The sequence below is a fragment of the Durio zibethinus genome, chromosome 4, assembly GCF_047325235.1.
Source record: "Durio zibethinus cultivar Kanyao isolate XHJ-2024 chromosome 4, ASM4732523v1, whole genome shotgun sequence".
Classification (NCBI taxonomy): Eukaryota; Viridiplantae; Streptophyta; class Magnoliopsida; order Malvales; family Malvaceae; genus Durio; species Durio zibethinus.
The window spans coordinates 36,709,606-36,736,139 of NC_143165.1; the positions used below are offsets into that span (position 1 = coordinate 36,709,606).

Consider the following 26,534-nt stretch of genomic DNA (forward strand, 5'->3'; position numbering starts at 1 on the left):
AAAGCTCTTTTTACCGTTCGAAGTGAAAAGAGCTAATAAGATGAGAAGTAGAGGTAAATGCTTTAAGTGTACTTTTTATGTTTTTCTTTTTCTTTCTATTCTTTAAGTTTATTTTCTTCTTTTTCAATTCAACTGTTAAAGGCGTTGCAGTCAAGAATCATGAAAGCAAGTTGGGGGGTTCTTAGGTTTTAAGAGGTCCATGTTGGGATGCCCATAGCAATATCGACATTGGATTAAAAATTTTGGGTCAAAATATGAATCAATCATCTTTTTTTCTACAATTTAATTTTTTAAAGAACAAAGAAACGGAGGGAAGGTTTTGATATTTTCAAACAGAGGGAGGTTTCAAAACGAATTAACCCAAAAACCCGCCTTCATTTTTTAAATTTTCCTCCCACACCCCATTTTTTTCCCTTTTCTCTACTTTTTACCCCTACCATTTCTTTCTGCGTCCTATTTTTATCCTCACTACATGAAGAGTTCAGACTGCAATAAAGTATAGTAATTAGCAGCCTCATCTTCTAGTTCCCATAACCCATCACATAAAGCAAACCCATTTCCACCATTGTTAAATCCTTCTTCAAACCCAACAACTTCAACCCCCACACCATCTTCTGATCTATTTGGGATCCCAAGCTCATCATCAGAAGCTTCAAGCAAATGCCTTATAACTCGCTCTTTATCATCCTGATTATCCTCATCTTTCAAGGAAGAAGTTGCTGAGGTGTAGTCTTCCAAGACTGTGCTGGTGTTGGTTGCATCAGCTATTATCGTTGTTGTTGTAGTAGGGTTTTCTCTGTCCGCTTCTAAGGTGGTTGTTGGGCAAGAAAGAGGGTCATCTAAAACAGAGTCAGACGAGAGCTCCTGTTGTAAACTTGAGATGAGAGAAGATAAGTCATGGTTTGGCTCATCCTCATCTGCCTCAAGCAAAGAGAGTATGTGGTTGTATGACTTATGGCGTTTTGTTTCTTCAACATGGTCTTCATCTGAACTCTGGGTTTCTTCCCTTTGACGCTTTGAAGGCGTCTGCTCAGCCATTGCAGTTGCAGACATAGCAGTAAAGGGGAAGGAAACACTCCTCGAAGAGAAAGCAAAAGAGAAAAAGAAACAAGTAAAGCTTGAGAAACACAAGACAGACAGCGTTACGCAAAAGATATTAGGATGATGAGAGAGAGGGAGGGTCGAAGGATTATATAGATGGGAAAGGAAAGTAGAGTTCGGGTCAAAATGAATGAAAAATCAAAGCAGGAATATTTAATAGAAATAAAATACTACTCTTACTGAGTAAGTATAAGAGAGAGATGGTTGGTAAAAAGAAATGAAAAATGCAAATAATCCAGAGGCTACTATTGGCTTTCATGAATTGGTCTACCTTTATTCTAAACCGTTGGATTTACTTTTTGTGGTTCCCCAGGGAAAATCAAAGGTTGATGGTCAAGGTAAACATTAGCCTGAAAAGAAAGATATGAAAATGAAGCACCCAGAAAAAAAAAAGGGATGAAAATGAAAGCTCAAAGATAAAGACAAAAGCCAATGAGAGAGAGAGAGAGAGAGAGAGAGAGTTGTATTGTGTCTGTATAATGAAGCATAGTTTACACAAGTGGGGCGGATCTCATTTAAAAGTTTTTTTTTCTTCAGTTTGATGGTCCCGCTTTTTTCGTTTTTCTTTTTTTTTTTTTTTAATTCTAAATAATTAAAAATAATAAAAAAATATCAATATTCATGCTTGATTAAAAAGTCAAAAAAATATATATATATTCACTTTATTTTTTATAAAATAATATATTTAGATTGCAAGTTTATTATTCTAATGTTACGTTAGATTTACAATGAAAAAAAATATAACAAATATCAAAATTGTTCGTAACAAATTATTTTAAATAAAATTAAAATTAAAAAAAAACTTTAATTAAGTATATATAATATTTTTTAAAAAACAAAATTTGAAATTATTTGTGCATAACTTTTTTTTGATGATATATATATAATAAATTTAAAATTTAAATTTAACAGTTATAATTTTTAAAAAATAAAAATTGAACGAGGAGGTGATAGATTACATCACTTAGTTTGGGTCATTTTGAAATTGAAAATTTTTGAAAACATTTTGAGTTTGATCGTTCAAATATGACACTAGAATTATTCAGATGGGGTCACAATTATTTTGAATTTAAATTATTAAATTATTAGATAAAACAAATTTAAATTAATTTTCTAAACATTCAATTGATTGATTGAGGTGGGTGTTAATTAGCACATAAGAGTAAGGTGTACCTGCGCCAGAATCGTTGTCACAATCGGCTGAAAGAATTCTGACCTTTGATTGAGATCGGACGGTGTAGATTGGTTTGTAAGTGCACATCAATGTGGATGGTGATCAGTGTATATCATTCTTGAATCTGATGAGATTCATCTGGGAACCAACCGGCAGACGAAAATTTTTAAGAAAAATTCACCGGTGTTCCATAAATATTTGTCAGATTAATTAAATTATTTTTATTTAAAATATCATTCATTATCATCAAATTAAAAAAAATAATGTTTGAATAATTTAAAAATAGTAAATAAAAGGGTAAAAAAGGCCATGCAAAATGACAAAAATGGGAAAGTGTTTGATTTCATGGGCTAAGTGGCCACTCATATGCCACCAAATCCCATTTACTGGCTGTAGGTGATACTCAGATGCAGAGGGAGTTTAGGGTGTTTCTGTCATTTCAGAAGTCATATACATAATCTAACAGATAAGATTTTGATTATTTGGTTGGAAAGTTATTAAGTTCATGTGCAAAAGCAAGCATTTTTGCTTCCAACTCCAATCCATATGAAACATGAACATAGCCTCTCACATGTATGTTGCAAACCATCATAATACACATTTCAATGAAAATTTTGCAAAAGTGGAATTTTTTTTATACCCAAACTTTTGGTTGGTTTTATTAGATAAAATTATATTTAATGATTTATGAATTCATATAATATAAAATATTGATATATATATTTATATTATATTTTATATAAAAATTTTATAAAATAATTTATATCGATATAAAAATATAAAATATATATTTTTTATTTATTAAATTTATATATAAATATTTTTAAAATTTTAAATCATATCATTTTTATATATTATTTTTATATCATATTTATATCATATCATTATATTATATTTTAAATTGATAAAATTATTTAATTTTTAGATTATAAAGCAAATATATAATTTGTTTAACATAACGAGAGATTACTTATGTTTGAATTCGGATTTTTTATCATCAATGTTAACAAATTAACCAGCTCTCTATGATATTTTCATGTCAAATGTTTAGATTTAATTTTTTAAATATTTATATATGTATAATTGCAATCAATTAATCATGGACTCAACAATTTTCTTTTAAATACATGTGAACAAGAAAAAAAATCAGATTTTAAACTTTTAACTTTCTAAATAATAACAATCATTAAATCAAAATTTGATTTAGATAGACTGGTAAGAGATAGCGTCACGCAATAACATAAGACTGGGGGATTGTAGAGCGGTTTGGATTTGTCAATTTTAGGGTATAGATGATGGGGACTTGAGGTTGTCCACGACAATTGGTGATATATAGCTCATAGCCACTTTATCTTTTAATGGATGTGGAGTTTAGAAGGATTGTACATGCAATAGGATCCTTTGTGTGTTTATTTCTTATTTCAAAAACTTATCATTAACACATACACAAACCAAAAAAAAAAAAAAAATTTCCACTTATGATTTTAAATTCAAACTATAATTCTTTTTTCTTTAATTAAAAAAAATATAATCAATTTTTTAACTAAGTGGATGCATGCATTTTATTGAACTAAATGTTCAGATGCATTCATTCTTTCGGAAAATATTAATTAATGACTGACATCGGTTAAAATGATTTTTAAAAAATGTAATTAATTAACTACAAAATCCTTTTTAAAATAGTATTTTAATTATCTTTAATGAGTATCTATAAGCATCCGTTAACTGAATTTTGTTTATCCGAGAACATGAGTGGATTCAATGATATAGCATACACTATGAGATGTTGTGAACATTAATCATCTAACATTTTTAACGTTAAAAGTAAGCCATCCAATTTTAAATGACAATTAAAAAAATTTAATATTATAGGACCATTGACTTTTATCCCTTACGAGAGGCTAAGGCCAATCTTAAAATCAAATTAGCTTTTTCAATGACTTTGAATTTTACTAAACAACAATAAGAGTAGATTTGATAATTTATTATATTTTTATTGTATTTTATATAAAAAATACGTGTTATAATTCATATCAACATAAAAATATAAAATATAAATTTTTAATTTTATTAAACTTATTTATAATTTTTATAAAATTTTAAGTCATATTATTTTTATATTTTTTGTTTGTATCATTTTTATATTATATTATATTATATTTTAAATTATTAAATTAAAAAAAAAAAGTTATCCAATCGCTTATGATATCTTGAAGTATGAAAAGTGTATAAAAAAATATCGATATAGTAAGAGGGAAAAAAAACGAGGTTTAGAAGAGAATAAATGGGAAAAGGATTGGGTATATCCATATATGGATAACTTCTTTTTCTTTATTTCATTTCTATTGGTGGCAAGGAATTAATCCAACTTTAGTTCAAACTATGTTTTTATGAATAATTATTTGGATTAAGTTGCTTTGTATGATTTTTTTTTTTTGCTTTTAATTAATGTTTTACTATATTTTCAAATTAAAAAATATTAGTGTTTTACTCTAAGGCTTATTTGGGTTTTCTTTATGCCCTCTTTTTTATTTTTTCTGTATTTTTTTTTGGATTATACATCAAGCAAAAAAAGGGCAAAAAAAGTAAGAAGTGTAATTTTAGATAAATTTCTGTCAAGAACAAATATATATAATGTCGTGTAAATCAAGAAGAAAAAAACTAATCGAACTAATTAATTTTCCCTTTTAATATTACAAAAAGAGAATGACTTTGAACGAAGTGTTTGTTTACTTTTAATATAGACTAATCAAACAAAAATTTTCTCACTTTTTTCTTTTCTTTTAATCAAAGTGTTAGAGTAATTAATCAAAGGGAAAGTTCATGCTTGACTGCAAATGAACTTTTTAAAAAGGCAAAAAAGGAAAAACCCATTATTGATCATGGAGTTTTGAGATCTAAATCACATGTGTTGTTGTTGTTGATGTTAACAATAAAAATTAATTAATTACCTGTTAAAAAGTTTTAAAAAATTTTAACTTTGAATATTTTTGTTAGAGGAAGGATACAGATCCCATGTACGAATTAAAAATTAAAGAATTCTTTGTATATATAAAGGTTTTTTTTTATTTGTTGCTTATTTTTTTGTACAAATCAAGAACCCTAATCTCTTTGGCAATGTTTTATTTTATTAAGAATTAGGGTTCTTAAAAGGGATTCAATTTTTTAGAAGTACCCAACTTGGAAGTTGCAATAAAATATTATTAAGAAATGGAAACACATCATCCCCGCTGTGGAAGTTGCAGTGTCTTGATTATGCTGGATCTTGCCAAATCTCTTGGTATTATTATTAAACATGTGGATTTGACTGAAAAAAGGAAAACTTGTGAACGATCATCGTCAAGTTCCATAAAAACTTGTTTTATTTAAGAACCTTGTTAGTGAGAGAGACGTAATTGTGTAATTTACATTGTGTTTGGAACGAAGGAAAGAGAAAGAAAAGAAAGAGTGTGAAAGGAAAAATTACTTTTTTATTATCATTTTCTTTGTTTGATAAGAAAAACAATGACTCTGCACATTTTCAAATAAAATATCTTCAGCCATGGCCAAAAGAAAGAAAAAAAACAAATTTCTTAAGCAATATTTTCAAGGGCCCAAAGGATCAATCAATCATTTTCATGAAGAGTAAGGTTTTATTTCACAAGACAAAGTATATTACAAAACACCGTCAATAAAAATTAATATAAGTGTTTAAGATTTAAATACGAAGCATTCAAGTTTAAATTTTTATGATTTTTTGTTAATAAATAATTTATAAGTAAAAAAAATATTATAAATTTTATAAATTTTTTTATAAATTAACAACTTACCTTGATCTTGAAAATAAATAATCTCATAATTCTAATTTTTTTTATAATATATATTACAAAATACCCATTCTCGAAATTAAGAAACACACTCAACCCCATGTGCTAATTTGCCTAACGTCATGAAACAGAGGTCCATGTGGGTTAGGAGGCCCGGGGAGTGTGGTGTGGTGGGAGCTAGCTTGGTGTAGGGGTTGGATGCCTTGAAAGTGCCATGCACGTGGCTCTGAGGATCTAATTTTTAAGTGCTTGATCTTCCAGGCAACATGGACCTATGCTTGGCCATTTAATTATAGGGCTGCAAACAATTTGTACCACACTGTGCCTGTAATGTTTGAGCTGTCGCCGCTACCATGATTAATAGATTTGAATATTAAAATTTATATATTCATATTTTTTTATATAAAATTATATATTATAATTTATATTAATATAAAAATATAAAATACAATTTTTTATTTTATTAAATATATAATAATTATTATAATTTTAAATTATATTATTTTTTATATTTTATTTTTATATAATATTATTATCATATCATATTTTAAATTATCAAATCTAATAATTAAAATTTACAAAAAAACTTAGCTTGAAGCCATGCCGAAAGGCAATGAAAAATTAAATAAAATCTATATTTTGTGCTGTAAGGTTCCATTATGTTATGTGCCTCAACTACTGGGCAGACGGACCATACTATCTGGTTTGGTTGCATTTGCTTTTGGGTTATATTTATGTTTGTTTGGCTTAATGAATGATTCAATTAAGGGATCATTACCGGCGACAGTTGAATCTTTAAATACCTTAAACATCGATTTTTGATTAGCTAAGCTTCACGTCTGATTTTTTTTTTCTAGGATGCTTATATGTCATAATCAACCTGGGGTAATCAATTGAAATAATTTGTTGTTCTTGAAAAAGCATTAAATGAAAATTTTAAAATTTAATTTAATTGTTTCATTTTTTTATGATAATATTTAAATTTTAAAATTATGTTTTCTTTTTTGGTAAAAAGTAAATATGTGTTGGACTATTTATGTAAAAATATATGATCACGAAGGACATGCCTAAGGAAAGAGGGTCCAACTCAAAATCGTGTTGAAATAATGGTTCAAATAAATTTTTTTTTTAATGAGGGATGATAAAGAAGAGAATCAAGTGGACTGAAGAAAAAGTATGAAACTAAGCAAATTTTTAGCCTATGTTTAAATTTCCTGACAAATTAAACGACAAAATTTCCTTTCAAATGTTCAATCTTTTGGGATGATGTCATTTGCACTAGCATTGTTAGATGACAGGTCCACACATCTACTATCTCAAATTCATTTGGAAGAAAAAATTAATAATAATCATAAGAATAATGTAATCTTAAATAAACAAGTAGATAAAATTTTTTAAATGAAATTTATTTTTAAAAAATGATTTAATAAAAATTTAAATTGATATATTGATAAAATTTAATGTAAAAATTAATAATATATAAAAAAATTATTAAAAATATTGTGTATAATTTAAATTTGATAAATATTTATTTAATAATAAAAATTATATCAAAATTTTTATTTAAAAAATATATCAATATTTTTAAAATTTTACACATTTAATTAATTTATCGATTTTAATTTTTAATTTTAATTTATATTTAATATTTTTAATAAAAAAATTTTACAAATTTCTTTTTTTTATTATTTTCTTTGCTTATCTAAAATGGTATGGACTCTACCACCTGACATTATAAAATCAATGAAAGTAACATCCAAGCACAGATTAATTTCTATCATCAAATGTATTATCGGTTTCAAATCAACCCAACCCAATAAGCCAAACAAAGAAAAAAGTTTAGACACGTCATTTGATGTGACCATAAAAATTGTTCTTGAATGACAAAAATTATTCAATCTTCTCATTCAAAGCTTTGGAGCAAAGCTCACGCCAATGTACAAACAACTTAATGGTTAAGTTGGAAGAGATTTGCGTATTCGTATAATATAAAATATTAAAATTTATATATATTTATATTATATTTTATATAAATATTATATGTTATAATTTATATTGATATAAAAATATAAAATATATTTTTAAAATTTTATTAAATTTAAATATAATTAAATTTAAACATTAAAGAAGGCATGATGAAGTAATAATTTTATTTAAATTTAATATTTAATTTAATTAATTTATATAAATATTTTTAAAAATAATATTTAATAAATTTAAAATTTAAACTTAATACTTGCATCTCATTTTTTATTTCAGATTGAGACATATCTTATATAAAAAAAAATTAATAATTAACGTATTCAAATTCAATTATATAAAGCATATATCATCTAAGAATCCTCCCCTCTTTGGAAATTTAAAAAAAAAAAATTATGAACATAACTGCCGCCTTAATCTTTTGCTCACGATCAATCAAAGGTACTTTGTTGCCTCATATTATAATCGAATATTTTAATTTTCTTCCATTAGCAGACTCTATCATTCCAGTCAACTTCATTAAATTCGAACTTTTTTTTTTTTATATCTCTTTTCAATCGGTTTTAAAAATGTTTTTTTAAATAAATGGAAAGCTTTAAATATATATTTTTAATTCATAAGCATTACCCGAAGACATAAAACATAAAAAATTAGAGAGAAAACAAAAACCAATGGATAAAAATTGAAAGGCAGAATCAATATGCGCTTTCCATCGCAATGAAAAATCATAGATACAAGAATTTTAGTTAGATTTAATAATTTAAAAATGATATAATTAAATAAAATAAAAATAATAAAAATTTTGGTTTAGTGACTAAGAAGATTTTATAAGAACATAAAAATCTTAATTTTTTCAAAATTTTTTTTGTAAGGGATATGTCTTCCTTTCAATAAAAAAAAAATGGAATACGATATAAAATTTTAGTAAAATTTATATATAAAATTAATAAAATACAAAATATTTATTTTATATTTTTATAATTATAATATGTAATTTTTATATAAAATATGATATAAATACATAAATTATCAATATTTTATATAACACTAATAAAATAATTGTTAGATTTAATCCCGACTATGGGAAGCCGGTGCCTATATATTTTTTAATAAAAGTCTATAGTATATGTTGTTTCCAAAGTTGGGGATCAAATTTAAAGAAAGAAATTTGATTCAAAGATTTGATTAAGCTGCAATTATATAAACATATCTAAAACCCACTTTAAAAAATATATATATATATTGAATCATGTTGTATTATAGTTGGGTGAAATTTCAATAATGTTCCTTGATAGAGTGATGGTTTTGAGGGAGACAAAGAAATGAAACCCACCTTTCTTTTTTGTTGTTGCAAATTAGTGGAGGATGGACATAATTCATATCCATTATTATTAAGGCATCAAAAGGAATTTCAATCCCCCACTAATTGCCACTAATGTTTTCACTTTATATGCTGGCTTGGGGCTTGCCTTGGGGCCACCAGAAAAAAAAAAAAATGCACTAAGCAAACAGACATTTGCTCTTTAAAAAAAATTAAAATAAATAAAAACCCAAGGCTTTTTGAAGGGTCAATTTTGATATCAATGGTGTGTTGATTCAAAAGACATGCTCCAAACTAATGAACGAAGAGCAATTTGGCAGTTTTAGATTCTTAGGAGATATGAATTGAGATATAATTTGACACCTGGGTTTGATTTGATTTTATATATATATATATATATATTTAAAATTGATAATAATTAACCTAAAATTAAAATTTTAATATTTTATTAACAAATCAAATGTCTAAACTGTTACATTTAAATTTGTAATTCAAACTCGAAAAATTATTATTTTACGTGTTTTAGAATATATGTAAGAGATAGTGGATACCACGTATAAATAAATATAATCTTTAGATTAGGGATTTGAAGGAGTATACAATTTATACATAGGCTCCTAATTGTTCTTATCATTATAGAATTTGGTCAAGAATTTGATCAAGTAATAGCACACAAAAGTTGATGGAGACAGATATTGGTTGATAGAGTAGATGATCAATTGCATAAAAGAATAAATAAAACTACTTTTTAAAGCTTGCTCAATTTCAAAGTTTGCTACAAATAAAAGAAAAATTCCAAAAGAAAGTATGAAAATTCTCGGGTAGATGTAGAACTTGGAAGAACTAGAATGGTAAAAATTTTCTTTTTAAAATTGCCAATTTTCTCATTCAATATAATATTATTATAGCTAGGGGTATACATATGCTTAGACAATATGAGATTCATGCATTGGACAAAAATGTTTTAATAATCTAATTAACTTGAATATTAAAAAAATGGACAAATTTAATTATTTATTGTGATTCGAAATTTTTTTTTTTTTGCTTATATCTAATTTTGTTTGAGCGATTTTAAAATTATATTTTTTACATCAATTTGATGCATTAATTAAAATTTTCACAAAAATTCAATCCTAATTGATAATTTAATATATTATTTTAAAAGCAAATGTATAATTTGAAAATATCTTGGATAATTCTATAGAATTAACGACTACAATAAGTGTCGGCTACAGAATTTTTTAAGCACTTAAACTGTCCTATATGTTGGACAATTGCCCCACCAACCGTGGGTGTAGCAATTAATTCTAACAGAATCCTTGAAGAAAGGACACTCATGTGTTCTTTGGGAAACTCACCCTTTCGAACTCTCATAGCTCTGGTCCATTGGCAGCTTTCCCAATTGTCATTCTTATTTGTTTAAAGGACAAACATTTTGATTACAGCCATTAGTTCCAGCCAGCCCTATGCCAAAGCCTAGAGCAAAGAAAATTTAGATATGAAGGCTTGAAAATGAAAGTTGTGGGGTTTATAAGAGGGAAATTTCATAGAAAAAAAAAAGCATAAAAAAACTCCATTTACTGTTTTTTTTTTTTTAAAAGCAAATTATGATATAGTATTACGATGATAATATGATATAAATATAATATAAATAAAAATATAAAAATAATATAATTTAAAAAATTAATAATAATAATTTATAAATTTAATAAAATTAAAAAATATATTTTATTTTTTTATATCGATATAAATTATAACATATAAATTTTATATAAAATAAAATATTAATATATAAATTTTAATATTTTATATGATATTAATACATGAATCATTAAATTTATTTTTTTTCAAAGTCAAGAAAATGGGGTGGGATTTTCTTTCTAATCTTGAAAAGATAGCAGGATTCACTGTTTTCAGCCCTGGATTTGATACGAGCCCCTAGTAAATATGGATTGGATTTTGTAGTTGAAAAAGATAGTACTTGTTTCCCAGCCTAAACCCAATTTGTGAACCCAAAGGTAACAGGTAATTCTTTCCAATCAATGGAGTTGCAGTGAAAAACATAAGAAAATCTGAGCTGGGTTTTAGTTTTTACAGCCCATAAATCCATGTCCTCTCTGAAATTTACAGCATTGGCAACAAGAAGTAGCAAAACCATTATTACTTGCAAAAAGTAGCTATAAATTTGATTTCTCAGTGAGCTTTTTGGAGTAGAGTGAGAGAAACCCAGGACCACTCACTTGGGAAAAATACACGCACTTTGCATTTAAAAAAAAAAAAAAAATTGAGATTGTCCAAAATAAATACCACCAAACACATTGTTTTCGGCTATCTGTCATTGCATTTACATGCATTGAAGACACTTATTCACTGTCTTAAAAGAGTACAAACATTCTTCCATACCATAACACAACCAAAGGACAGTAACTGATGACTAGGTTTTAAGGGGTTCTCTATGGAGTTTAGTCTGAGAAACAAAATTACTTCATTGGGATTTAAGCAGAGCATTGTACAATCAATTCAAACACGTGCGTAGCTGAATATTTGTTGAATTTATTCACATTTTATATGCTCATATCAGAAGTACAGCAAGATTTACCTGCTTTCCCTTAAAAAATGATATTGGTAGGCCTAAGTGCCTGAACCTTGAGAGGCAGGCCAATGGCTTCATGATGATGAGCCAATCAAAGATTCTGAAGCCCACATGGTCCAGGGCAAGTTCCAGGGGGTCAGACTTGCCAGCATAAACCAAGGGCCTTTAGTAATAGACTAACAGCACAGTTAAAAACTCAAAAAAAAAAAAAAAAAAGGATGGGTAGACTGCAAAATAAGTTCATTCTGGCAACTGATTGACAAATGCTGCTACTGGGGACAAAAATTAATACCTACAGATTTCTAAAAACTGAAGCAGAAATTTGGTTTTAGAATATTCACAAGACAAAAAACCATAAAATGGAAATTAAGAATCACAAGCATCACCAAAGCTCCAAATAAAAAGGGGTGCATCACTGAACAGAGCAAGGCAAACCAGATGCAAGTGTCACGTGCCGGGAGCCTAAGGCCGCACATGCAGCACTTTCCTCTTCCATATGAGCTAATCAAATGAAAAAAAACGAAGCTCTCTCAACTCTATATTTCCAGATACTCAGTGGCTAGTTTAAATTCTAGCAAATGAAAAAGACTAGAAAGAGTAAATTCAAAACCACTATGGGTTGAAGCATACAGACAGAAGCAGATAAGCTCATTCTCAATAGTAACTTATTTTGCAGAAGGGGGTGTGGTTTTTCCTGCTTACCAAACTTCTCTACATTGTCCCTATTGTGCAGCAGCTTGATTTTAATAAATGGACACAGATTATTTGCTTAATAATCCCTGTAGTTACATGGCCTCACTATATTCATAATTAAATGGACGATTCAACGTCCATATACTTCCTATTCCATAGATATAAATAATTGGTAATCTTTTTAGAATATAATATTTGATTTTTTTTATTCTTCCCAACTAATAAAGAAAGAAAACCCTACACTATTGAGGCACAACACAAAAAGTCCCCAATGATAAAGATGACAAGAGGACTATAAAATTGTACAGAAAAATTATAACTAAAGATACAGGACCACCAACTGATTTTAGTATGTGTCAGCACACAGAAAACAGCAACAGGAGAAAGAGAATTTAATAGAATTTCGCGGGACTGATTGAAATCGGAGTGTGAATTGGATTATATACAGCAGGAAAAAAAATGGTAAAGGGAACTGTTACAAAAACACAGGCCAAACAGGATAGCAGGCATTGCAAAATTTTCCTCAGCTAAGTTCTCTGGTTTCAAAGACATATCCAAACATATATGCACAGTAAAAAAAAAAAACTCGTTTTCAAAGTAAACTAACATAGATAAGATACGCCATATTCCCAAGTATAGAGCAGAAAAAAAGAAAGCACACAAACACATGCATACAGAGAGACTAAGTATGTCATCCTGTAAGCCCAGACAATTATAATGACCTCCTATATCTAGTATCAACCACACAAAAGCCAAGAGTTAGATCCTATGAGACTCTCTATGTAAAGGAAGAACAATGTTTCGCGATTCCCTTGAATAGATACATATATATTGCTTTATAGATAAATAAAATAGTTTTTTGGAAACCTAGCATCTAAAAAATACTTCCTTTGCAGCCACTCCCAAAAAGAATATCATGGGAGAAATGTCAAATTTGCAGTTGATCAGTTATCATACTGTATCTAATGCTATTATTGCTGGTTTACTTCTTTGTAGGTTCACAACACCAAGTGAAACCTTGATATTTGCTGAAAACCTTGATACTATGAGACGCTTTATGACATATTCTTTGACACATGCGGTCTTCCTAAAGCCATGAACACTGAGATTTTCTGTCATTGCAGAGCATGCTCTTAACTCCATAGAGATGTTTCATACAATAGATTGTCGCCATGCTAACGGTATATTTACGAAGAACAAGGCTGGTAGCATCCACTGAAATAGAATACTGAAATTGTCCAACCCTAAGCAAATATCAATATTTATCATTAACAACATCAGGTTGACTGGCTGATGCTTTCAACTTTATATGCAGAATGATATTTAAAAGGACAATTTACTATTTCAAATCTGATTTATTACACAATATCATTCTTACAAGTTTAAGAAGCAAGAAAAACCATCCACCTAGCTTGCACTTTTATATTCAGTATTGCCTTAAGAAAAGAAACATATAAACAGGACTGAACAGTTAAATTGAAGAATGAACAAGTTTTCAATTAGTAATTATACCATGGCAAATCATAATTATATGAATGTAATTCTATTTATCAACTTGTCCAAGTGAAAAAGAAACCTACGTTTACAACTTGTAAAAATTCCATGCTTGTGAAACAGTTGAAAGGAATAAGAGTCATCAACACCATTCAATATATCAGGCTAATTATGGGAAGGTATGGGGAAAATAAAACAACTTATGAATTGGGGACTATTGCAAATAGAGCAATTAGAAACAATAAATGATTCCAAAGTGTACATAAGAAAAAAATCTGGGAATAAGTAAGCCCATCAATTGCAATGATCAATGTAATCAGTACATCAGCCAACATCCAAGCTAACAACCTCCAGAACTTATTTCCTCCATTAAAGACAATTCCAAGAAAACTAAGGATGAAGAAACCCATATGACTAGTTCTGTGTTCTTAAAAAAGCTTCAACAAACTCTAATAGCAACCTACCAATGTGTTGGTACTTCAAATTATTAAATCTATTCCTGTGCTACAAGACGCCATCCTTTGCAAGTTCTCATGTCACTGAAAACGGGGGAAGACACAAATTTAATGGAAGCAATTTTGAATGAAGTTTGAAAAAGGAAATAAAAACTCAAGATGTCCTATCAATAAAACATTCTATTGAATCTTGAGTAAAATCTGAAACTCTTCCCCATCATCCCCCATCCAAAAGGGAAAAGATATAAAAAATAAGGGGAAATTACCATTAGCAAGAAATCAGAATTCTGTGTTGAAGGAGAAACCAATCATGTAAACCCCAGTGGCAGTGCGGCACCATTCCACTGCACATGATGCCACCAAAACCCATCTCTTAGCATCCCATCACAGCACAATTATACACAAAGTTACCCGATCGCCTTCTGGCAAGCAAGTTCCATTCTGGAGGCCCTTCGCTTGGAACCCATGAATTGACCTCTATAAAACCTTCACCCAAAGCCCCAGGTCCACCAATCACTATAAGGCGATCTCCACATGCTCTGAATGCAAGACCCCAACCATTCATTGAAACTGCTCTATCAGGCAATCTTCCAATAGCCAACCATGATTTGCTCTCCTTATCATACTTCTTTACCTCCATGTCAGCATGATCAGCAGCATACAATTGATTATTTACTACTGCAACCAGAGGGGGTGCTCCAGCTGCCGGCACCGCAGGCTGACTGAATAATCCACTCGTTCCAGGAGCCATGTTAGGGATTTCAGTCCACTTTCTTGTCTCTAAATCATACTCCTCACCACAAGTGAGAACCTGTGCATCATTCCCCACTCCTCTGATTCCCCCAATTACATAGAATTTCTTATCCATAAATACCCCACTACACATCTTCCTCGGCTTATTCATGCTTGGGAGAGTCTCCCATTTCTGAGTCTCAGAATTGTACATTTCTGCAGAGCTCAGGATATTACCACAAGAATCACAACCACCAGCTAAAATTGCAATCTCTCCAAGACTAGCTGATCCAAACAAACACCTCGGAACATTCATACTGGTCCCAGAAGTCCATGAGTTCGTCAAAATACTATATCTATATATCACCTGAGAAGTCACCTCCTTCCCAAATACAAGCAACTCAGTTCCCACAGCCAAGGATTCCTTATCAGAAAAAATGAAACATTCATTGGGAGGCATACTTGGCAAATTCATCCACCTATCTCGAATTGGATCAAATGCCTCCCATTGAAGGAGTTGACGAGAAAAGTAAACCCAATGTTCAATCACACTATTCTGCCTCCTCAACTTATAGATCTCTCCACTCCTAATTAGGGAACGAAAACTCCGGTTCAAACAGGCAATGGAACGATAATCAGACCTTGAGCACTTAATTAGACAACTGATGGAGTTGTCTCTCCCAATTGGTTGGATTAGCTCATCCAAATCTGACGAGGAATCACCAGCATGTCTCCAGTATCCATCCCCTTCCTCCCCCTCCTCCTCCTCCTCCTCAAGAGAATCCGAAAAGCCGGTATCATCATCATCACCAGCATGTCTCCGGTATCCATTTCCTTCCTCCCCCTCCTCCTCAGGAAAATCCAAAAAGCCGTCATCATCCAAAAAATCATTAACATCATCATCACCAACATGCCTCCTGTATCCATTCACTTCCTCCCTCTCCTCCTCCTCAGGAGAATCCAAAAAGCCGTTGTTATCATCATCATCATCACCAGCATGCCTCCTGTATCCATTCCCTTCCTCCCTCTCCTCCTCCTCCTCCTCCTCCTCCTCAGGAGAATCTAAAAAGTTATTATCATCATCATCACCAGCATGTCTCTGGTATCCATCCCCTTCCTCCCTCTCCTCCTCCTCCTCGGGAGAATCCAAAAAGCCGTTATCATCATTATCATCATCGTCTTCCTCAGACCGTTCCTCCGGTGATTCCTCCATAGAATCCGACAGGCTGTCATCATCTGATTGGTTATTCAGATCTGTTTTGCTTAGTCCAATGGGGTAGCACTGCATAAGTGAAGAATCCAAATCCGAAGAAGAATCAGATTGCTTACTATCATCGTCGGATTGATCACGTGAATCAGGCAGAAGGAGGTCACGTGACTCTTGTGGGGAAGAAGTATTAGTATCGTTATCGTCGCTGGAGGAATCATCGGAAGATTGCTTAGACAACTTGGTTTCTCGACAACAACCATCGGATTCGGCGAATTCCAGTGGACGCTTCCCATTGTACTTGTAACCCGACTTGGTTTCTTGTTGACAAGAGCTTGCAAACACCAAACACGACTCGCAGGGTCGGTTCTCCACCATGACTCTTTTGCCCCCCCTTCCGATTTCAAACTGGCAAAAATCCCAAATTAACAATGGGAAATTTCAAAACGCAGTCAAGATTAATAACACATTCAACCTATTCAAGAAACAAAAATCACCAACAGTTTCAATTATTGTATTCAAAACGATAAAATAAACTGAAATCTAAATAAAACCAAACAGAAATCTGAATCCAATAAAACGACGATCCAATTTGAGTTTTACTGAGAAAAAAAAACGAATTTTCAGAGGCAATTCTTTTCTCTGGCCTGTATTGATTATGAAAAAATAAATAAAAATAAAAAATAAAAAATAAAAGAAAAAGAGAATTCACGATCAAACGAGCTGAGGAGAAATAAGTACCAGATCTCAGAATTTCAATGAACATAAACACGAACCCAAAAAAATGAACTGCTAGATCTGTTTATCATTTCATTTATCTCATTTCACTAATCAGCAGAAACACAAACTGATTAAAAACTTAAAACATAAAGTGGAAAGAAGTGACAGAGAAAGAGAAGGTTTCTAATGATAATAATAATGTTGAGAGAGACTTACTGATTGGATAACTAAGAAGAATTGGAATTGGAATTGGTTTTTTTTTTTCTGTCAAAAATTAAGACACTGTTTGTCTCTCTTTTTTTTTCTTTCGTTTTTGTTGGTTCCTTTGGATTTGCTGTTTCTGTTCTTCGCGTTCTCGTTGTTTCTTCGTTTAATTTTTTCCTTTTTTGGGTATTCTGTTTCTCTATAGGCTGCCTGTTTGTCCTTTGGATTCTCTCTGCAAATCGGAGGGAGCTTTGGTTTTTGGCTTGCCAGCAAAATCTTTAAGACTCCCCCTCCCCCTTCTCTCTCCCAAAAAAAAAAAAAAAGTTTTATGAAATTAAAATTAAAATAATATTTTTTTTGTTTGAGTTTTGTTTGTTTTTGGAGTGTAATTAAAAACATATATACTGGGAGGGAGGTGGTGGTGCGGACAAGGGTAGAGGGGCGTGGCGTGGCGTGGCGTGGCGGTGGTGGTTGTGGGGTCCACGAAATAGAGTAAACAACCGGTCACCGGAAGCGCCGGTTGAGACACGTGTTGACTAGTGCGATATCGCGATAGAATAAAAACTGTCCCTCTCTTTTACTTCATTTTTTAAGTTTTTGAGAGAGAAAGAAGACTCCGTTATCCCAATGTCTTCTACTGTTATAACGCCCGAATAATCGGCTGGTCAATTTCCTCTTCCTTGCCAGCTTCCGTTAGTGGAGTTTTGATTCCCTGCGGTACAGGAACCAGGGGCGTTAAGTGCAATCATTTTTGGGAAAAATATTAAAGGTTAAGACTAATTAAGTAATTATCCAATTGACTAGTCAATTACACATTAACATTATCCATTATCATAATCCGAACCATAATCATAATTATCACTGACTTTCCTGATTTGACTGCTCAATTTGCTAAATTATAGTTCATTAAGTGAAAAAAAAAGCTATAAATAAAAATTAAAACCTAAAATTTCTTTCATTATTTTTAAATTGTGATTTTATCTTAGTAGAAGCTTGAAATAATTTGAAAATAATATATTAAAGTTTTATTCTTAAATTTTTTATTATAATATACATAAAATATTATTTATTTATATTATCAAATACGAATTATATATATATCCAAAAATAGAAAATGTTGACGACAAAACTAAATTATTGATATACATTATTTACTATTCAATAGTTGAATTTTCAAACTATTATACGGTACATATATTTTTTCTTGGGTCCGGCATGATAGGGTTAGACAACTTGATTGGATTGATATTGATGTATGTGGACTTATAACTCTCAAATTATCTTTCGAATCCAAAAGAATTAAATAAGTTGATAATAATGGACCGTCATTAGGTATATATATTTGATATAATAATTAATTTTATTATTATTTTTTTAATTTTTTATTTAAATTAATTTTATCATATACATAAATAAAAGACCCTTAAACGTGTGACAATAAAATGACAATTAATCACCTGGCACTGAGCAGCATGCCTGGCAAAGCTGGCAGTCGCGTTTGGCATACTTTCTTCTTTGCTTCCCTATTGGGAAGAGAGAGAGAGAAAAAAAAAAAAAAAGGAAAAATCTCAATTAATTAATTAATAAGATCATATTTTCAACAACTTTCGCTGTGCCAAGATTCTCAATAATCATTTCAACTTTTAATTATACATACTATAATTTGTAGGTTAGGGATAGGGGTCGCTTCGCACTTTCCTGCCTACAAAAACCTTCAAAAATAATTATCACTCCCACCCCCCCCTTCGGCCACTTTTCTTTATTTTCCGAATCAAACAAATTTTTAAATTTTCTCTAATCCTTCTCCTAGGGAGATAATATTTTAAATCAAATTAAATTTAGTTTAATTTTTTAAGTAATATGTAATATTATAATTTAATTTGATTATAAATAAATTTTATCAATTCCATTTAATTTAGTTAATTGATTTTTAAAATTGATTTTTTTATTTTTATATATTATTTTAATAAAATTTTACATATATTTAAATAAATTTATGTATAAAAAAATTAGTTTATTTTATAAAAATTTTTAGAATATAAAAAATTAATAAAAATGTATAATTCAATTCAATTTAATTTTTTAAAATTTTAATATCTTGATTCAAAATTCAATCAAAATTTAATATATATATATATAAATTTTAAATTTGATCTAAATTAAATATAAAAAAATAATTCGAATAGCATTCAATATTATAATATTGAATTAATTTTTTAATTTTTTCACCTTTATATTCTCTCAATTGAAACAAATAATTAATAATTTTAATACTTCAATTCAAATATTTTTTTAATACATGTTGAGATCTACGGAGATCTATAAAAAAATTTTGGTCTATTTGCATAAAATGAAAAAAAAAAAAAAACAAAGAATTTGATCAAATCATAAAAACATTCCAACAGCAGTCAATTGAACAAAGGCCAAAAAAATCTACTGCTTGTGTTTGGTCAAATCTGATAATAATCAATTTGACTCCTTCTTTGGTCCTGAGTAACGCTGTTTATATTTGATTAAAGAATGCGCCTCTTAGCTATTCAAAAACAGAAAGGACTTTCGCTTACCCAAACAACCCCTTGCCAAATCAAAGCATCCCGACATTTTAAAGGAGCAACAATGTAATTTGGAATTATGGAGCTCCGCGTTTTGAAACACGGCCCAGCTGGCTTGGGGGGGGGGGTAATGTTGATGATGTGATGAGACGAGGTCAATTTTAATCACGTTTCAATTAATTTGATTAATTTAATTTATCTTCCTTTTAAAATCAGATTGATGAATAAGATGGATGTTGGCTGTGTCAAATACTCCATCAGATAATGAAAGTGACCACTATCCTCATTCAGTCTCATCCCACGCCAATCACCAAACAAGAAAAAAATATATAATAATTTTATTAATATTAAAAAAAATAAAAAAAGCCAAGAAATAAATTTATTTATTTAAAAAAAGGTAAAGCAAAATCTAGCTGTATTCGTTTCTGAGTCAGCTCGTTGGTGGTCGATGTGGCTCTAAACCGTCAAGGTTGGTTTTGAGTGGTCCCACACCGACTTTTTTCCTCGCTCACCGTTCACATTAAACGGCTCAAAATCACCCGCTGGATCACGAGTTTTGACCTTTTTGTTAATATTTTCTTTTTTTTTTTAACTTTTTCCCCGCCCGTCAAATATTTTAATAATTTTGGTTGATATAAATGGCAAGGGTGAGAATTTTGTTCCTTCTAATTGTGGGCAATGTCATCGGCAGAGAACGAAATGACTATTTTAGCCATGGAATTCAGATTTAATGAGGGGTGGCTTCGGGTTTATATATATTTTAATTTTTATAAGATTAGCCATTAGTTTCCGAATTTTGGACCGTTGTGTTTTTGCGTGTATGACTTTGACGGCGTCGTCGAGGAGGACCGTCGAAGGAAACCAACGAGTGGCTCGTGCGGCGCACGTGACTGAAGAAAGGAAAGAGTAAAAACTAAAAAAAGCTAAAACACGCACACACACGTGTACACACGTGCCGATGATAGATTTTTTTTGGGGTAAGCGCGCGACCATTGAAAGGCAAAGACATCGATCTAGAAAAACGGGCCACGTGTCGGCGCACATGGGACGCTCTAAGTGGATGATAACGTTTTTATTTTGAGTGTAAAAATAAAATACAGCCCCTGCACTTTTGTTTTCTTTTTAATGAAGGGCCGCCACCAACACTTGGCTATGGGAAGAAAATATAAGAAAAGTATATATGGGAGAATGTCCGTCTGTGCCGGCATATGCTTCCAACTTGAACATATTTTAGTGTAAAACGATAATGATGATGATGATTCGTCTCTTTATCATTATAATCACTTTAATAATTATTATTATATTATAATTATAATTATATAGTATAAGTTTTGATTTTTTGTAGTAAAACTAGGTAGAGCATGATCAAGGGTAATAAAATAAGGTTGGGTCTTGCATGGGGTTGATTAATAAAAAAATTTAATGATTTGGTTGATATTTGTTTTTTATAAAATAAGTTGTAATTTGGGTATAAAAGAAACTATTGTAGTTGTTAAATTTTAAATTTTTAATATGTTAAATATTATATTTTAAAAATAATTATATGAATTAATTAAATTAAATTTTAAATTTTTAACTAATATTTGTTGAATTAAAAGTTAATAATTTTAATTTCATAAAATAAAAGATAGAAGATTTATTTTCATTTTGAGTAAAATTTGAAGATTTATTTATGTTTTATTCCTTTATAATTATTGAATCAACACCCTAGCGTTAGTGCCTTTTGATTTATCACTATAATAAGAACCTAATTGACAATAGTTAAATTTATTAATCAAATGGTTTTTCTTCTACATTATTGTTGGTAAAACTAGAATTTCAAATTTGATTTTCGGTTTTTTTTTTAAATGTTTTTGACCCAAATTTTATAATTATTCATGAATTTAATTTGGATACCAAACATATATGAATTAGTATTCTAGTTTGAATAACTTGTCAATAAGATCATGATCATGCCCCAGCACTAAAAAATCAATTCGAATAATAAAAAAAAAAAAGGCAAACTACAATAAGATATGAAACTTATTTGATCTTCTTTTACTTAGTCTTGGTAATTGTCAAAATTAACAAATATTAGTGTTCCAGTAAAATATTATACTCTTAATTCTAGTGATAAAAATTAATCTTTAATAATTTTAAGTACAAAAAAAATCTTCAAAATTTGGGCCATTTTCAACGGTCTATCACAAAGTTGATACCATTGGAATGATTAAAGTAACTATCTAAGGATAATATAGGATGGAACACAATTGGATGGGAGAGTTACATTAACCTTGCTTGGGAAAGTTTTCACTTGAAAAAGATGGCAAAGAGGTTAAAAGGGGTAAAAAGTGGGGTGGAATTTTCAAATAGCACATAAAGGAGAGGACTTCATAGCAAAAATTAAATTTAATAAAAATTTTTATTTAAATAAAAAATAAAAGTAAAAATTGTAAAACATGGCCACGTGCAAACATCATGTTTAAAGGCTTTAAAAAATCATAATGAAAATATAAATATGTAGAATACACAATTAAAAAAAAAAAAAAAAAGAACTTCAAAGCCAAACAACTCCCACTATCCTCTCCAAAACCCACAAAAAAGATTCTGGCGTGCACTAATTCATGAACCGAGGCAACCCTTCAATCCAATCTTTCGTTGCCACGTGTTGTTCACTTGTCTGAAGACATGTGTTCATGTGAAGCATTATTGGACGGTGAGAAAGGTGCTAAATTACTAGCTAATTGCGACTCATTAAACACACCCACACACTTAACTTTGATTTTAAGCCCAAAAAAATCCACTCCATTGACTTCAAATTTTATTCTAAAAATTGTGAAAATTATGGGCTCGATTTTTAAGTAATAATTTTTAAAAATTAAATGAAAAATTTAAAATATATTTCAATTAAATATTATTCGTATTTATTTTATTTTATTTTGTTTTACATTTTTAAAGGATGATATGGTAATAAAACATACAATAATTAAAAGGAGTCATGGCAATAGTTAATGCGTAATCTAGTTATGAAAAGAATTGTGGGCGTAATTTGTCCGATTTGTCACACATATAATATCTCTTCTTATAGTACTAACTTTTCTAATGTTTTGGGGTACGATGAGCTTGAAATTTTGTATTTATAAGTTTCATATGTGGGTGTGGGGATGATGGGAGGTGAGTAAGAAGCAAATGCAAAGGCAACTAAGAGATAATAATTATGACTAAAATATTAAAAAAAGTTTTTGAATTTTCTATTTTTATTATATCTAAATAAGTTTTAAATTTTAATTTGTGTTTAAATAAATTATTAATTTTTAAATTGTTATAAATAAATTGTTAAATTTTAATTTATATTTAAATAAAATTTTAACATAATACATAATGCACATAAGACATTAATTTCTCAATCACAAATGCTAGAAGTAAAATCTTTACTTATATAAAAAGTTAATTTTTATATGATTAAAGTGAATTAAAAAAATTACAATGGTTAGTTTGAAATAAAAATTTATTTGGATACAAATAAAAGCATAATAGTTTATATGAATGTAATAAAAATATAAAAATTTATTTAAATAAAGTGATTAAATTTAAAGATTTTTTGAATATTTTAATGAATAATTATTGAAGGGGAAGAGGGATGAACAATGACAACTGGTGGGAGGGGATGATTACTATAAACAAACAAATAATGTAAACGAAGGAAAATGTCACTTTCTTACAACTAAGGTGTTTTCTTTTTCTTTTGCCCTAATTTTTTTTTTCTCCTCTCCCCCCTTAGGTCATAGTTGGTGGGTATTGTTCCTTGTTTTGGAGTGTAAGAGAAGTGAAATTTGGGGAAGGATGGGGGGCTACTACCCATGTGACATGTATGGTAGTTTACATGACATAAATTGCATATTAGTTTAGGGTTTATCTGGCAAAGGTCCCATTCCAATACCATAAAGTGGGATTAAAACCAATGCACCCACATCAATTAAAATAACAAAAAGATTCTCTTTATCATTAATTTTATAACTTGGGTTTTAGGTTATTGATCTTAAAAAGGAAAAAAAAAGCATAGATTTTAAAAGAGCCTTAAAAGAATGTTTCCTCACCACTTTTCTTTTATTATAATTTGTAATTAATTAGCTCTCCATCTTGCTCTTTTATTTTCATTGATCTTTTTCTATTAATAGAGATAATAATATTAAGAATGGGAAAAGAGGCCAATTTCTTTGGCAATTAGCAGTGAAGTTAGTTGTGATGTGGCAATTATTCATGCATGCTTGACATTTTAACATAATTAGAAATAATTAACTGTTATTTTTTTAATACAATCAAATGTGTTTGAAAATTTATCTGAATTTAATTTTTTTACCTAATAATTTTAAAGATGAATTTTTTATATCAATCTAGTACATTTAGATCATATTTAGTGCACAAGATAATAAATAGAATATGATGATAATTATCTTATATTATATTTAATTGTATTTAACATTATATTTGGATTGAGGGAAGGTGAGGAAAAGGAAAAGAAAGCAAGGGAAATAAGAAAACTTTTCCTTTATTTGGTTTATCATTTACATTTTAATAAAGGAGAGAAAAGAAAAGGAAATTGAACATCCCTTCTTTTCCCTCAAAAACTCTAATTTTTAATTATCCTAAGTTAACGTAAACATAATTAGAAATAACTGTTATTTTTTTTTATATCAATGTTGTACGTTCAACATATAATGATACACAAATTATCAATCAATTGAAGGGATCAATTTCATCTGAAAATTGGATAGCTTGTGGGTTTGAAAATCCAAAAGAAAAAACAAAATGAAAATTATGACAAAATTGGGAGAGTTAAACGTACACATATGTATATCTTGGACTTGAAGTTTGGGTTTGATGAGGAAGTCACAGGGGAGTGGGAGAGTTGGAGGAGATAATATAACAAGGTGGAAGGAAGGGGACAATTTGATTGGAGCAATTAAAGTCAATAAGCACAAAAAGCCAAGTGGAAAGGTCAGCAAAGGAGAGACGTATTTCTTGTGCCCTCCCCTTTCCATTCCATTCCCTGAAGAAAGAATATTATCCCAAGGAAAACACATTGTTAGGCAAACGTCACCTTCAAATGAACCCATCTCTTAAAGCTTAAGAGGATTTTTTTTTTTTTTTAATTTTTCTTTTGATTTTTGATATGCAAACACCTTCTTCCTTCTATGCCAGATGATAATTAATCTTGACCTTATGTCGTCTTCATTCATAATAAAGACGGGAACAAGAAATCCGTGTATTTTGCATAACCAAAGCAATCCGACTTTGTTAAAGAAAAAAATTAAAAATTAAACGAGAATAAAAGTACCCAATCTAAAAACAATTATGTCCACGACAACAACTTTGCTATTTTAAAATGTAAATTAAATTTAAAAATAATTGTATGAACTAATTAAATTAATTTTAAATTAAAAAAAATGTATATATATATATTTTTTATAAAAGCATCTTTCGAATTTTCAATCTTAGCATGGCATTTGCCTAGCTTTCATCACTTGTAAAAAAGCCAAAGGATTATATGCTTTTCTTCCTATTAATGACACATAACTTGGAACATTGGTTAAATCAAATTAGAATTGACATTTCCTAAGCACCTCCCCCCCCCCCCCCCCCCCCCAAAAAAAAAAATGCTAAAAGAAGTGAGAGGATTGATTATTCCAATCTTGCAGCCTAAAATGAGTGGCCTCTCTTAATCATGGCATTTGCTTTGTAATAGTAATAGTAATAGTAATAGTAATAGTAATATATATATATATATATATATATATATATATATATATATATAAAGTGGGGAAGAATCTTTAGGTGTGTGAGTTGGATTTGGTTCATGTTATTGTAAGAATGGTTTCTTGTATTAATATTCTTTCGATGGCTTGTTTCTATGAAAGAATATTGAATGTTCATGTATGGGGCACTTGTCAATGGAAATTCGTTTATTTTTCCTTTATTTTTTCTTAGTTTATTTAGGGTAGTTTGCCAATGGATGGATTGATTAGTTGGGGACGGGACCCACTTTTTCTTCTGCATTTTTTTTTTGTAATTTCCCACAATTATATGATTCTTTTACATAAAATTTAAAATAAATAAATTATTCAACCTCCCTTAAAAAACAATATATTATATCTAATAGGAATGGTGTATTTGACATTAATGTCAATAAAATCTTAATTAAGATTCAAACTTAGAACTATTTATACGAAAATGACTCGAACTTATCGATTGAATCAATTTTTTGTTAATTTCCAATCAATCATCTTATAGGTTCACTTGTCATGCATTGCCTTTAGGTTTCCTTTCTCATCTATTTATTTTTAATAGCTTACATACAGCTATACAAGGCTATTAGTTATATGACTTGAATTCTTTTGTTCCAATGTGAATATAGGCTAATTTTTTTGGGTTTTTTAGGGTTTTTGAGATTTCGAGATTTTTTAGAGTTTTTGGCGGTTTTTAGGAGCACACCATGGATACTAGGTTGTGTGCAAATTCTTTG

General features: G+C 29.5%; 1 protein-coding gene and 1 pseudogene across 10 annotated transcripts; both read right to left on the minus strand.

Moving 5' to 3' along the window:
• Positions 1–255: 255 nt before the first annotated feature.
• On the minus strand, positions 256–1,520 carry LOC149519399 (uncharacterized). Its single transcript, XM_089760149.1, has one exon. It carries the CDS (start codon positions 1,051–1,053, stop codon positions 469–471), a length of 585 nt encoding a protein of 194 aa, XP_089616275.1. The 5' UTR covers positions 1,054–1,520; the 3' UTR covers positions 256–468.
• Positions 1,521–12,457: 10,937 nt separating this feature from the next.
• Positions 12,458–17,858, minus strand: LOC111286995 (F-box/kelch-repeat protein At1g26930 pseudogene; annotated as a pseudogene). 9 transcript variants are annotated; one of them, XR_016341854.1, is made up of 3 exons: positions 17,493–17,858; positions 14,884–16,964; positions 12,458–12,476 (listed from the first exon to the last, which is right to left on the minus strand). The product of XR_016341854.1 is annotated as an F-box/kelch-repeat protein At1g26930 pseudogene, transcript variant X8 (transcript). The 9 variants fall into 9 exon arrangements; XR_016341855.1 differs by lacking the exon at positions 12,458–12,476 and adding an exon at positions 13,144–13,896; XR_016341851.1 differs by lacking the exon at positions 12,458–12,476 and adding an exon at positions 13,144–13,912.
• Between the last annotated feature and the right edge of the window lie 8,676 nt (positions 17,859–26,534).